The 14,781-nt window shown below is 41.7% G+C and overlaps 1 protein-coding gene across 1 annotated transcript in view; it reads left to right on the top strand.

The window, feature by feature from the left end:
- RFX8 (regulatory factor X8) overlaps positions 1-14,781 on the top strand; it is a 74,383-nt gene that overhangs the window by 45,098 nt on the left and 14,504 nt on the right. The window contains 5 exon segments of the mRNA XM_036029971.1: positions 9,102-9,137; positions 9,140-9,156; positions 11,604-11,632; positions 11,634-11,740; positions 13,839-13,933. Of these exon segments, the coding sequence (XP_035885864.1) occupies positions 9,102-9,137; positions 9,140-9,156; positions 11,604-11,632; positions 11,634-11,740; positions 13,839-13,933 (284 nt within the window).

Consider the following 14,781-nt stretch of genomic DNA (forward strand, 5'->3'; position numbering starts at 1 on the left):
TGCACAGTATTCCACTGTGTAAATGGACCATAGTTATTTGATCCACTCATTTACTGATGGGCATTAGGTTGCTTCCAGTACTTGGCTATTGTAAACTGCTGCTATGAACAGCTACTGGTGTGCATAGGTTCTTTTGGATTGGTATTTCAAGGCTCTTAGGGTATCATCCCAGCAGTGGAATTCCTGGATCAAAAGGCAGTTCCATTTGTAGTTTTCTGAGGGAATTCCATACTGTTTTCTACAGTGGCTGCACCAGTCTGCATTGCCACCAACAGTGCACTAGAGTTCCCTTTTCTCCACATCCTCTCTAACACTTGTTTGTTGATTTCTTTATGATGGCCATTCTGACCAGTATGAGGTGGTATCTCATTGTGGTTTTAATTTGCAACTCTCTGATGGCTAGTGATGCTGAGCACCTTTTCATATATCTCTGGGCCATCTGTATGTCTTCCTTGGAGAAGTGTCTGTTCAAGACTATTGCTCATTTTTTGATTGCTTATTTTGTCTTCCTGGATTGGAGTCCTGTGAGTTCTTTATATATTTTGTAGATCAAACCCTTGTCTGAGGTATCATTGGCAAATATGTTTTCCCATATAGTTGGTTCTATTTTCATTTTAATGCTGTTTTCTTTGCCCATGCAGAAGCTTTTTAATTTGATGAAGTCCCATTTGTTTATTCTTTCTTTTATTCCCTTGCTTTAGGGAATGTGTCAGTAAAGATGTTGCTGTGTGGAATGACTGAGATTTTCCTGCCAGTGTTTTTTCTCTAAGACTTCTATGGTGTGATGAGTTATATTTAAGTCCTTTATTCACCTTGAATTTATTTTTTGTGTATGGTGTAAGTTGGTGATCCAGTTTCATTGTCCAGCTCTCCCAACAACATTTGTTGAAGAGGCTATTTTTACTCCATTTTATGCTGCTGCCCCCTTTGTCAAATATTAATTGACCATAGAGACTTGAGTTTATTTCTGGGCACTCTATTCTGTTCTATTGATCCATGTGTTTGTTCTTATGCCAGTACCAGGCTGTTTTAATTACAGTAGCCTTGTAATACAGTTTGATGTCAAGTACTGTGATCCTGCCTACTTTGTTTTTCCTTCTTAAAATTTCTGCAGGTATTTGGGGTCATTTATGGTTTCACATAAATTTTTGAAGTATTTGTTGTATATCTGTTAAATATGTTGGCACGTTAACTGGGATTGCACTGAATCTACAAATTGCTTTGGGTGGTATGGACATTTTGATGATGGTAATTCTTCCAATCCATGAATGTGGTACATCCTTTCATTTGTTTGTGTCTTCCTTAATTTCTTTCTTCAGTGTTTTGTAGTTTTCAGAGTGCAGGTCTTTTACCTCCTTGGTTAGGTTTCTTCCTAGGTACTTTATTTTTCTTGTTGCTATAGCAAATGGAATGGTTTTACTAATTTCTGTTTCTGATATTTAATTTTTGGTGTACAAAAATGCCTTTGATTTCTGAATATTGGTTTTGTATCCTGCTCTTTTGCCAAATTTACTTATTAGGTCAAGTAGCTTTTTGGTGGAGTCTACAGGATTTTCTATGTACACTATCATGTCATCTGCAAACAATGACAATTTTGTTTCCTCCTTTCCAATTGGGATGCCTTTTATTTCTTTTTGTTGTGTGATTGCTGTGGAGAGGACTTCCAATACTATTTTGAATAGCGGTGGTGAAAGTAGGCATCCTTGTCTTGCTCCTGATCTTAGTGGGAAAGTTTTAGTTCTTGCCTACTGAATATGATGTTGGCTTTTGGTGTCTCATATATGGCCGTTATTATGTTGAAGAATGTTCCTTCTATTCCCACTTTGCTGAGTGTTTTTATCATAAATGGATGTTGTACCTTACCAAATTCTTTATCTGCATCTATTGATATGATCATGTGATTTTTGTCTTTGCTTTTGTTTATGCGATGTATTATGTTTATTGATTTGTGAATATTGTACCATCCTTGCATCCCTGGGACGAATTTCATTGGATCATAGTGTATAATCTTTTTAACGTATTACTGGATGTGGTTTGCCAATATTTTGTTGAGGATTTTATTGTCTATGTTCATCAGTGATATTGGCCTGAAGTTTTCAGGCCAAAAGGGCCATAAAAAAAGACCCAGTAGGTCACTTCATATTTGTTTGGAAGATCTATCCACTTTTGACAGTGGGGTGTTAAAATCCCCTACTATAATTGTGTTGCTGTCAATATCTTTCTTGAAGTTCTCCAAGATTTTCTTCATGTATTTGGGTGCTCCTACATTGGGAGCATATATATTTATAATGTTTATGTCTTCTTCATGGATTCTTCCCTTGAGTATTTTGAAGTGACCTACTGGGTCTTTTTTTATGGCCCTTTTATTGAAGTCTATTTGGTCTGATATGAGTATGCTACCCTGGATTTTTTTTTTCCTGTCCATTTGCTTAGAGTATTTGTTTCCAGCCCTTCACTTTCAGTCTGCGTATATCTTTTGTCCTGAGGTGGGTCTCTTGTAGGCAACATATGTGTGAGTATGCTTTCTTATCCATTCAGCTATTTTATGTCTTTTCATTGGGGCATTTAATCCATTTACCTTTAATGTTATTATTGATAGGTACTTATTCATTTCCATTTTTTTGTACCCGTGTTCTTCTCTCTGTCACTGATTTTCTTCCTGTTCTTAAAGCAGACCATTTGGCATGTTTTGCAGAACTGTTTGGGGGAGATATATTCTTTGAGGCTTCTTTTGGCTGGGAAGCTTCTTATTTGGCCTTCAATATTAATCAAGAGCCTTGCTGGATAGAGTAGTCTCAGTTGCAGCCTCTTGGTTTTCATTACTTGGAATATTTGTTGCAATTCCCTTCTGTCTTGGAGCGTTTCTATTGAGAAGTCAGCTGTTAGTCTTATGGGGGCTCCCTTGTATGGCACCTCCTGTTTTCCCTTCCTCCCTTTAGGATTCTCTCTTTGTCTTGGAATTTTGCCCGTTTTAATTATGATGTGTCTAGAAGTGGGCCTCTTTGTGTTCCTGTTGATTGGGACTCTCTGTGTTTCCTGGATTTGTGTGAGTTTTCTCTCATCAAATTAGGGAAGTTTTCCATCGTTACTTTTTCAAACAGGTTTTCGATCCCTTATTCCTCTTTTTCTCCTTCTGGTATTCCTATCATATGGAAGTTTGTCATATGTGGCCTTTATTATCTTTAAGTATGATCCCTCTAATCCCACTTTGCTGAGAGTTTTTGTTATAAGTGGGTGCTGGATTTTATCAAAAGCTTTTTCTGCATCTATTGATATGATCACATGGTTTTTAGCTTTCATTTTGTTTATGTGGTGAATCACATTTATTGATTTGTGAATATTGTACCAAGTTTGCATTTCCAGAATAAATCCCACCGGATCATGGTGTATGATCTTTTTAATGCATTGCTGAATTCAGTTTGCTAATATTTTATTGAGGACTTTAGCATCTATGTTCATGAGGGATATTGGCCTATGATTTTCTTTCTTCATCATATCTTATCTGGTTTTGGAAGTAAGATAATCCTGGCCTTGTAAAATGACTTTGGGATCCTTTCTTCCTATTGAATTTTACAAAATAGTTTGAGAAGGAAGGTGTTAGTTTTTCTCAGAATGTTTGGTAAAATTCACCTGTGAAGCCTTCTGGTCCAGAGTTTTTATTTGTTGGGAGTTTTTTGATTACTGCTTCAATTTCACTAAGTATAATCTGTCTATTCATATTCTCTATTCTTTGCGATTTATTTTTGAATGATTGTATACTTCTAGGAATTTATCCATTTCATCCAAGTTGTCCAGTTTGTTGGCATGTAGTTGTTCATAATATTTTCTTACAATCCTTTTTATTTCTTTGGTGTCCATTGTCATTTCTTCTCTTTCATTTCTGATTCTATTTGGGTCCTTTCTCTTTTTTTCTTGATGAGTCTGGTAAAGGTTTGTCAATCTTGCTTATCTTTTCAAAGAACCATCTCTTGGATTCATTGATCTTCTGTATCATTTTTTGGATTCTATTTCATTTATTTCTGCTTTGATTTTTATTATTTCCTTCCTTCTACTCCCTTTGGGCTTTGTTTGTTGTTCTTTTTCAAATTACTTTAAGTGTGTAGTTAGATTGTTTATTTGAGCTTTTTGTTTTTCTGAGATAGGCCTGTAATGCTATGAATTTCCCTCTTAGGCTTGCTTTCCCAGTGTCCCACAGATTTTGGATTGTTGTGTCCTCCATTTCATTTGTTTCAAATATCTTTAATTTCTTCTTTTATCCCATTGTTGACCCACTCATTGTTTAATACCATGTTATTTAGCTCCATGTATTTGCATATTTTTCAATTTGATTTCTAATATTGATTTCTAGTTTCATAGCAATGTGGTCAGAGAAGATGCTTGAGATTATTTCAGTCTTTCTAAATTTATTGAGATTCATTTTGTGTCCTAACATGTGGTCTACCCTAGAAAATATTCCATGTGTACTTGGAAAGTATGTATATTCTGCTGCTTTGGTGTGAAATGCTCTGAAGAGATCAATTAAATCCATTTGATCTACTGTGTCACTTAAAGCCACTGTCTCCTTGTTGATTTTCTTTCTGGAAGATCTATCCATTGAAGTCAATAGGGTGTTAAAATCCCTGACTATGACTGTATGTCTGTCGATCTCCTTCTTTATGTCCATCAAGATTTGCTTCACATATTTAGGTGTTCCTATGTTAGGTGCATAAATGTTTACTAGGGTTGTATCCTCTAGTTGGATTGTTCCCTTTATTATGATGTAGTGTCCTTCTTTGTCTTTTACTAAAACCTTGATTTTAAAGTCTATTTGGTTGGATATAAATACTGTTACCTCAGTGGTGTTTTCCTTTGCATTTGCATGAAATATCTTTTTCCATCCCTTTACTTTTCCTCTGTGTGTATCTTTCAATCTGAGATGGATCTTTTGAAGGAAGCATATATATGGGTATTATTTTTTCCTTATCCATTCAGCTACTCTGTCTTTTGGCTGGAGTATTTAAGCCATTTACATTTAAGGTGATTATTAGTAGATAGGTATTCAGTGCCATTTTATCATTAGACTATTTTCTTTTGTTTTGTTTTTGTTTTTAAAGATTTTATTTATTCATTTCTAGAGAGTGAAGGGAGGGAGAAAGAGAGAGAGAAACATCAATGTGCGGTTGCTGGGGGTCATGGTCTGCAACCCAGGCATGTACCCTGACTGGGAATCGAACCTACGACACTTTGGTTCACAGCCCGTGCTCAATCCACTGAGCTACGCCAGCCAGGGCTTCTTTTGTTTGTTTGTTTGTTTGTTTGTTTGTTTCCTCTTTTTTTCTTCTTAAAGCAAGCTCTTTAACGTTTGTTGCAGTACTGGTTTGGTGTAAAATACTCCTTTAGCTTTTTTCTTGTTTAGGAAGCTTTTTATTTATCCTTCAGTTTTAAATGATAGCCTTCCTGGATAAAGTACCCTGGTTGTAAGTCCTTGCTTTTCATCACCTTAGATATTTCACACCACTCCCTTCTGGCCTGAAATGTTGCTGTTGAATAATCAGATGAGAGTCTAATCGGTGCTGCCTTATAGATAACTACCTGCTTTTCTCTTGCTTCTTTAATATTCTCTCCTTGCCTTTAAACTTTGTCATTTTAATTATGATGTCTCGGTGTGTGCCTCCTTTGATCTAACTTGTTTGGGATCCTCTGAGCTTCCTGGGCTTGTGTGTCTTTTTCCTTCACCAGATTAGTAAAGTTTTCTGTCATTATTTCCTCAAATAAGTTCTTGATCCCTTGCTCACTCTCTTCTCCTTCTGGTAGTCCCATGATGTGGATATTGTTATGATTCACATTGTTCAAAATGTTTCTTAAATTCTCTTTTCTTTTTCTTTTTCTTTTTTTTTTTTTTTGCTACTCTGCTTGGGTGTTTTTCTACCTTGTCTTCCAAAGCACTGTTTCAGTCTTTTGCTTTATCTAACCTACTATTTATTCCCTCCAGTGTATTATTTATTTCAGATATTGGATTCTTTATTTCTGATTGGTTCTTTTTCATGTTTTCTATGTCTTTTTTCATGCTTTTGAATATCCTTATAATCATTACTCTAAACTCGTTATTTGATAAATTGCTTGCCTTTTCATCTAGTTCTTCTGGAAAATTCTCTTGTTCTTTAATTTGGGGTCTGTTTATTTGTCTCCCCATTTTGGTGGATTCTTTGTATTTTCTGCCTTAGTTGCTAAAATTAATCAGTTGTTAAACTGATCAGTTGTTAAACTATTCAATTTGTGACCAGCAGCACAGCTTAAGCTCCACAGGGGTTGGAGCAAAAGCAATTCCTGTGGGTTGGGCTATTGCTTCTCCTCAAGCTGATGCCACTTGGAGGGCAGTGTTCTGCCTGAGAAAGGTGGCTCTTACAGTATGGGAAATGAATCAGCACAGGGATCCTGGGAGCTTTTTTTTTTCAATTCTCTCCCCAGAGTGACCAACCTTAGACTCTCCTCACACATCTCTAGAACACTTTGCCCTCCCTCTCCCAGAGCTCAGGGTAAGTGGCTGCAAATGAAACTTTTTGTGTTGCATCTCTAAGTTCTCTGAGTCTCCAGCCATCTGTCTCACTGGTAGACAGAAACCCTGCTGCTTTTCATAGCTAAATGTCATCCAGGTTCCTTTCTGGCTTTGGTGATAATAGGCTTGAAAGACTAACTTGTGGTTTAGACCCTATATTTCTTAGGTATAACCCCACAGCTGCTGGAATGTCCCTACAGAAGTTCAGCTGTTGCCCATGAAAGCCCATCCAGCCCTTTCTCACCTCCTCTGCATTCCCTTCAGTTTCATTGTGGTAAAGTGGTTTCTTCTGTCTGTCCTTGGTGATAAGGTTTCTCTCCAGCTAGTATTCAGTTGGTTATTCAGGACAATTTCTCTACAATTTACTTGCAATCCCAGATTGGTCCTGGGAGGAGGTTAGTGTAGCTTCCCCTTATTCCTCTGCCTTCTTGAATCTCTAGACCCTATGATTATTTTAAAACAGTGACTTGATCAATTAAAAATATTCCATGGCCCCTGCTGCCTGGAGGGCCTATTCTCCTTCTCTCACTGGGTAATATCATTCACTGCTTGGCTCTGGTCCCCATTCCCCAAGGGACCCCTACTGGTCTCCCCAGAAACACAAGACAGGGTGTCTCCAAAAAGGCCTTTCCTGCCCCTCTCTGTGCCCAGATTGCCTTTCCCATGCCTGTTCCCCTGGCTAACTCCTAACTTATACATTCAAACCCAGATTGAATGTTATCTTCTAAGTGAATCCATCTCTGATACCATCTTCCAAACAGGCCTGTTCCTCCCCTGAACCTCTCACAGTGTCAGGAAGCACTTTCCCTGGGGTTGGTAAGTCAATGGTATACCTGATGACCCATCCTTGGAGCATGAGCCCCTTGAGGGTGGAGGCTGCCCTACTTTATCCAACAATTTGTGACCAGACAGCCTGGGGTCTTGCCACCTGCTGCCATGTACAAGTGTAACACAAGGATTGGTGGAGAAGGAAAATAGTTTTTATTAACACAGTATCCAACTTGGGGGGTCTGGGAGCATCCCTGCTCCAAGCCAACCTTGTTTGCAAAACACAGAAATTCCCTTGTTTCTAGAAAGACTGAAACCCAAACCCATGCCCAGAAGTTCCCCATCATTTTTAATCTATACTTTTAGAGCCAAAGGTGGCTACACAAAGAGGTTTCCATCCTCAGGCTCTCTCTCCCTGGTGCGCACACTTGTGGGTACCACCATCCCCATCACTTCATGTAGCTTCTCTCACTGTCCCAGGGCCAGGGCACCTGGCTGGGGTATACTTCCTGGTCAATGCAGCCCAATGGGATAGGGTCTCAGTCTGTTAGGCCCCAGTAACCAAGGCTGCTCATACCTCTGGGGCTGAGGATATTTCCTGGCTGTTGCATCTGTGCTGCTCTCAGGGTGGGAGAATGGAAGCAGTCTAGGACCCATGTGCTGTGCTACACATGGTCACAGTATCTCAAGGTTTGGCACCCAGTGAGGCACATCCCAGCTCAGGACTCCACCTCTGTGGGCTGGCCTTGGCCCTGTGAGGCAAAAAGCACTGTGTGGGCCTGGTGTCTGCCAGTCCCACAAGCACTCCCACCCATGTGAGGCAAAGAACAAGCAGTTTCCCCACGTGTTCCATTTGAAGAAGTCTTTGCCTAGAAACCCATGCATGACAGAGCATCTGGCTTTTCAACCAATGTGTGCTAATGTCCACCATGTTTGTCAGCCCCCCAGTGTCTTTGTTCCTCTCCTGACTGCCATTTTCTCAACATGGGCAGAGTTTCCCAGCCAGTGCAAGGGCATGAGTGCCTTCGCAGGGATAGGGCATCCAGCCCCCACAGCCTACACAGGCTCTGTTCTAGCTTCCTCCAGCTGTGTCACAAGCTGCTCAGCTACTGAGGAAATGCATGTTGGTTTGTGCAACCACACTGCCTTTGTTTATAGTTGCCTTGGGACACGGAAGCCTATCAAATCTCAGATCCAAGTTCATTCCTGGGCTGCCTTCAACCCTTCTTAACCAGTGCTTTGTGCAACTCCTTCCCTTTGCAGGGGAGGTGCTGGCTCTGACTGGATCAGGATTTCTCCTGGATTGGGGTCTCCCCTGGTCCCCAGTGACTTGACCAGACACATCTTGTTACTAATTCAGCAAACACACAGAAAACATTTATGGGGCAAACGTGTACAAGTGTTCCTCAGAAATATTTGTCATGTGAATAAATGATATATTTAAAAAGAAAGCACCCTTCTCTCTGTATGCTTTCTCTTTTCATCCTTTCCTTCAGTCATTTTATGAGGAAGGCACTGTAGAAATGAGAAAGTCCAGGGAACTCAGGGTTTCTAGGTAAAAATCCTAACCTCCTTTAAGTAGGTGTGGCAGAGGCTGGGATTTCTTAGTCTTTCTGGGATGGATGGGGAGTATCTAGAAAAGTTGCCAGTTGAGAAAGTGCTAGCAGACAGTGGAAGCAGGATGCATGCACCCTTCCCTGTGTGTAAGGCATCTAGGCACATGCCTTGTCCTTCACGCCATCTACATGAGAATGTGACACTATAGTATCAATAATGGTCATGTGTATTTCTCTTACAGAAGTTACTGTGTTTGTCAAAAGACTAAGAAGAAAGACCTTTCCAACATGGCAAAGGTAGGCTTCTGTCAACCAGACAGGAGGGAACGAAGCTCTTTTCTGAAGTGAAAGCTAAAAGCTGCAAGTATGCCATCAGAGCAGAGAGGCTGTTACCATGCACCCACAGGGCAGTCAGAAGTCCTTGCTGGCTACTGGCTAGGCAGGTTCTAGTGGGCCCCAGGCATTCAGCAAGAAGCCCACCTTCTCCTCCCCTCCTTAGAAGGGCCCTATCGCCTGCTCTCTCTGTTTAAGAGAGAAATTGGGGTGAGCAGGAAGACCCTGTGGAAGGGCCAACCAGGGCAGACAGTGTCAGAGATGAAAGGACATCATAGCAGAGCCAAGGACAGACAGACAGAGCTTTGCCCCTGCACGTGGCCCCATGGACTCAGCAAGTCTGGGCTGCCAAGTTCCTCAGCTCTGACCTTTTCTCTCCTGGGCGGATTGTGTCACCTCAGTGTTAGAAGATAGGGAAGAGCTGAGAAGAAGTTTACAAAATGCTGGCATGTGGGCCACTCAGGAATGTGTTCTGAAATCCTGTGGACACTAGATTAGGACAGAGTTAGAGACTGTCATCCTGTTCCAAATCAGTTCCAGCATGGGAGGAACTCAGCAAGGCCTTTGTTTACTGGTTCTATCCCTGACTGGGTCATCTGATGTGGCCCTGGAGCAACACTTTCATCCCAATCCAACTGAGTGCCCAGCCCAAGTTAGAGCCAGCCCTGCTCCACATTGTATCTTTATACTTCCTGCCACTAGCAAAAGTATACTTCAAACTGCAAGTGCCCTCACTTTTCTCTTCTGCAAAATGGAGGTGGCTCTAAGTGTGTAAGGGTGACCTATATGCTCTGAAAATGTAAGGGGACTGAATTGTCCCCATTGGACAGCTGAGAAAATCAGCCCTCAGGGGCTAAATTCATTGTCCAAGCCTTCCAAGAGATGAGGATAGTTAGTTTCTGAAGCCCCACAGCCACCCTGCAGAATTAGTAAGTACTGCTGCTTCTTTAGAGCCATATGTTCCCTGCAGACCCTCTGTCCCCCCAGTTTTCCTCTCAGGGTAATTTAGGCTTGTTGACTGGAGTGGAGGTAAAGGAAGAGCTGAAAGGTCCTGAGAGCCCTACACACATCTGCCTATGAACAGAAGCATTCTAAATGATGCTTTCAGAAAGGAAATTCTGTTACCAAATAGACTGGTGGGTGGTGGGTGGGGAGGCAGGAGCAGATACTGTTACCAAAACAAGGCTCCTCCCCTGGGGTCTCTCTGTCACTGTGGATTTTTTGCCTGCTGCCAGGTGTTAGGAATTATGGCTCTCATGCTAGAGTTTGGTAAAAAGGAAAGGAATTATTTATTTACTTAAAAGTTACAGAGATTTAGAGTAATGGCAGAATGTCACTGTTAAAATCCCAAAGTCCCTTAAAACACCCACAAACACACACAGGCCTTCCTTCCCCCCTTTGCCCTGGCAGGCCAGTCTCAGAACATGCCAATCAGAAGTACTGTCTTCCAGAAGAAAATGAACAGAAGTCCGCAGCTCACTTCTCCCAATTCTTCCCAGTAATCCATGCTCAATTGGGAAGGTTTTCCGTGGTCCCCAGCACCATCAGCTATGTTCCCATGATCTCTAGTTCTTAATCCAAAACCATGTGGCATCTTCTCATGGCTCACCATTAAGAATCCTTTCACCCCTTTTCTTTCCACAAGGTCTCTCATTGTCCCACGTCCTGCATTATCTCTCCTGGATTCTTTCAAACCACTAAGAGAAATAGCTGTCCATGGCTGCTACATCTTGCAGCCTGGCTTCCTAAGCCATGTGGTAAAGGGAGCTCCCTCTCCACCCTCAAAACCGTGTGATTAGAACCAGTATGGCTGCTGCGCCTAAGTTTAAATCCCAGCACGAGTCTTCCTCCATAACCCCATTTCTGACTCCCACAATTGGCTACATCTGCCAGCACTCTAGTATTCTCTGCTTTTCTTGGCTGCCATATTAGTCCTGGCAAGGGTGGCCCCATGGCATGGAGCAAACGATTTCTAAGCTGTCACTTACACACTGTAAGGGAAGTTGCCTCCCAGTTAACTCAAGGGTCAAAGTTATGCCTATCTCCCTAGCTAGAATTGTTGATATGCAAAATAACAGTCAATGGCCCTGCTCCATTTGTCCCATTCCCCAGTCCAGGCTTGTGGGGGTGGGGATATCCTATATTTCTATATTTCCTGGACACCCCAACTTCTGGACCCCATTTCAAATCCTTTGTTTGGAGGGCCCTGGCTGTACCCCATTATAGTTCTAGAATATGTGAATTTTAAACATTTTAATTGTTACTAAGGTTTTCATTTTAATGGGCAATACCCAAATCCACTTCTTTTCTCAACAGAAAAAAAAATCTTGTTAATTTGGAGGGCCAGGGGGATTAGGCAAAAGTAAAATGACAAGATTTAATTGAGTATTATGCTTCCCCATTATACTTAGACTATGAGAATGGTATTGAGAAATAACAGGAGTCAGCCTTCTGAAGTCAAATCTGAAAGGTATCATGAATGTTTCTAAGGAAGCCCTGCCAAGGAACCTGAACAGTGCAGGTGACCCAGAGAGCTGGGAAATGAAATATAACCTTCCCTCTTCTGCTTGCTTTATTGAATAGAGTATGTGGCATGTATCAAGGGCAGGTGGCATCGCCTGCACTAATTTAAGGATTTCTTAATAGAAGTAGAACACAATTTACTCTTTGATATTGTAATTTATCTGCTCCTTCAGGGGGCAGATAATTGTGAACATCAACCTGGAGTGTCTCTTGTAGGAAAAAAAATCTGCATCATTCTTGTACATGCACAGATTCAACATGTCTCTTCTCTCCTGTCTGAATTAGATTGAGTTAGCTCTCTGCCCTGCCAGACTCTGCTGGCACTACTATGAGAATTAGCAAGTGTTTTTTTGAACAACACAAACCATGGTGCTTTTACTGTATTTCATTGTTTTACAAACAAATGATATGAAGCATGTGGATATTCTTGCCCTTTACTATCTGACAATTGTGATTATTTTTTCAACAAAAAAACTCTCTCCTCTACAAAGAGCACCACAAGCTGGCTAACAGTGTAGCTGCATGGGGTGGTGGTGGGGAGCTTCTCACTCTGGACAACACAGCAGGATTGCTGTGAGGCAGGAAGCTGCACATTTATGACCCTCTCCCACACTGTGGTCCAATCTCTAGGCTTTTGTATGAGGGTGGCTGAGAGGTGTTCTGGGGGCTATGCTCCCATATCTGCCTTTTCCAGGATGCCTTAGGAAGCTTAGCAGCTTCTTCCTTGTGGGCCTGAACTCATCCTGGTGCACTCACTATGCATAAACTGCCTCCCCAGCATTTGTAAGCTCCTTCAGGTGTCATCTTTGTCTTACCATCTTAGTCTGCCCAACATAGTGCACATGGTAGCACTTCAGTATTTCATGAGCTGATGACACAGAGATTCAACAAGGCACACAAGCACCACAAATTATCCTGTCCTATTTCTTTGATCTTGAAATAGGGCTGACTTTGATAGGATTGTACCAGTTCTTGAAATATTGAAATTGGTCCATTCTTGTTGGTAAGCAGCCTCTGCCCTTCTCTTCTCCTCCCACCCTATTCTCTTGTCCCTTGATTATCCCCCCTGCTTCTATTGCTACCCCAAATCCCAGTTACTCCCCTAGATATTACCCTACTGACCAAACTGGCAACTAAATGCTGAACACCTAAGCCAACATGCTTCAAAGCTATGGAGAACAATGCTGGTTAGTAGGAGCCCAATGGGCCCCCTTTTTGAGCCAGTGGCTCCCACAGAAATCTCATGTGGTTTCTCAAAACCTGTTATTGCCCCAAGCCCAAACCCTGGGGGCCCCGGGAAAGCAGGAGACCTCTCCCCAAGGGGCCTGCCAAGAGGTCTGCCTTCCTGCCCAGGGCTCCTGTGGGCCTGTTGGCATCCTTCGGTAACCTTTCAAGAGGAAAGAGAGCCAGCAGGGACCCAGCATGCTAGTAGCCCCTGCTGACAAATGGCAGGCAAATCTTGAGGTATACCTGAAAGATCTATCACATGAACCATGGCCATGCCTCAGCCAGGACCATGGCAACCAACTGGGTTTTCTACACTCTTCTTGGTACCCAGAGGCCCACAAATAGAAGGCCAAAGGCTGGTTCATGTACTCTCAGTGCTGGCCATGTAGGTAGAGGACTCAAGTCCCTATGTCACACATGGTCAGGCTTCACCCTGCATGTCTGTACTGAGTCTGTAAACCCAGATGAGGCTGTGAACATCCCTCAACAGTTTTGATGTTCACCATCAATTAAAAGACACTAATAAATTACACTTTAATGAAAATGACAAGAATAGACAAGGTCATGCCTGTATCATGCAATGAGTTCATCTGAAGCCAGGTCTGTATAATTAATTACAAGGTGTAGTTATCATTTTGAAATATTTCTTTCCATTTCAACAAGGGGCAGATGTGGTTCCTAGAAGGCAAGTCCACATAAATTTGAACTAGATGACCACAGAGGTGACAAATCTGGACTTAGAATGCATCTTTTGTATTCAAAATGAGTGTGAGGGAGTGCTTTTGAATTATTGTTCAAATGTTGTCCCTCAGGTTACCTGGAATACAGATATCTACTGTGAAGCTCTTTTGTGTTGCTAACAATCTTTTTGTTTGTTTGTTTGTTTGTTTTTACAAGTTTAAGCAGTTTAATTTCTTTTCTAGGGACATCGACAGACCTCAATGTATTCCTGAATTGTCTGTCTTCAAATCTCCAAACAGTCATCTTCTAGGTACAAAACCATATTTTTTTACAAAGGGAGGAAGTGACTGTTGATCATTCTAGCTACATGACAGCACCGAGTACCCATGACCTGGTGGAATGAAAAATAATTTTCTGTGGCCAGAAATGTGTCAAGACTGGTATGGGTGTTAAGGAAATAAAAGTAGTGTCTCACTCCTGTAGCAAGGCAGGAGTCAGAGGCTGGCACATCAGGAAAGTGTGTGTTTGCAGGTGAGCACACATGGTGAGCATATGTTGTTTGGATGTGTATGTGTGCAATGAGCCTGTTTGTGTGCAATGAGCCAGGTGAGGGTAAGTGAGCATGTGTGCAGGTGACCACAGCTGAGTGTATGTGTGCACCAAGCAAGAGTGTATAGGAGGATGAGGGGTTTTCTCTGTTTGGGGAGAATAGTACTTGTCTGGGTATTTTGCAGAAACATCCAGGTAAAGCATCAAGCTGGATATTACAAAATCAAAGACAAATTAGTATTGAATGTGTATGGATTTGGTCCTTCTGGTCAATATGCCACTTGGGAGTTACTTCAACAGGGTTCTTTGAGTCAGTCATCACCATCATATGCATCAGCACTTTCAGAGCTGAAAATGCCATCAGAGAAAGCCATAGAACTCTTGACCCAGTGGGCCTATAGTGGGTGGGTGGATGGGGAGCTGGGGCTGTGCATTAAAAGTTTAGACCAAAACAAGGTAGCCAGAGGCCTTCCACCCTTGAGGCTTGTCTTCTGCAGGCTGAGGCAGTTATGAAAGGCCTTGATGAAGGAGGTAAAATTTAAATTAGGATGAAAAAGGGAAGTAAGATGAAAATAACATAAAAAGACAATATTCACAAAAGAACAACAT

The sequence above is a fragment of the Phyllostomus discolor genome, chromosome 6 (genome assembly GCF_004126475.2).
Source record: "Phyllostomus discolor isolate MPI-MPIP mPhyDis1 chromosome 6, mPhyDis1.pri.v3, whole genome shotgun sequence".
NCBI classification, from domain to species: Eukaryota; Metazoa; Chordata; class Mammalia; order Chiroptera; family Phyllostomidae; genus Phyllostomus; species Phyllostomus discolor.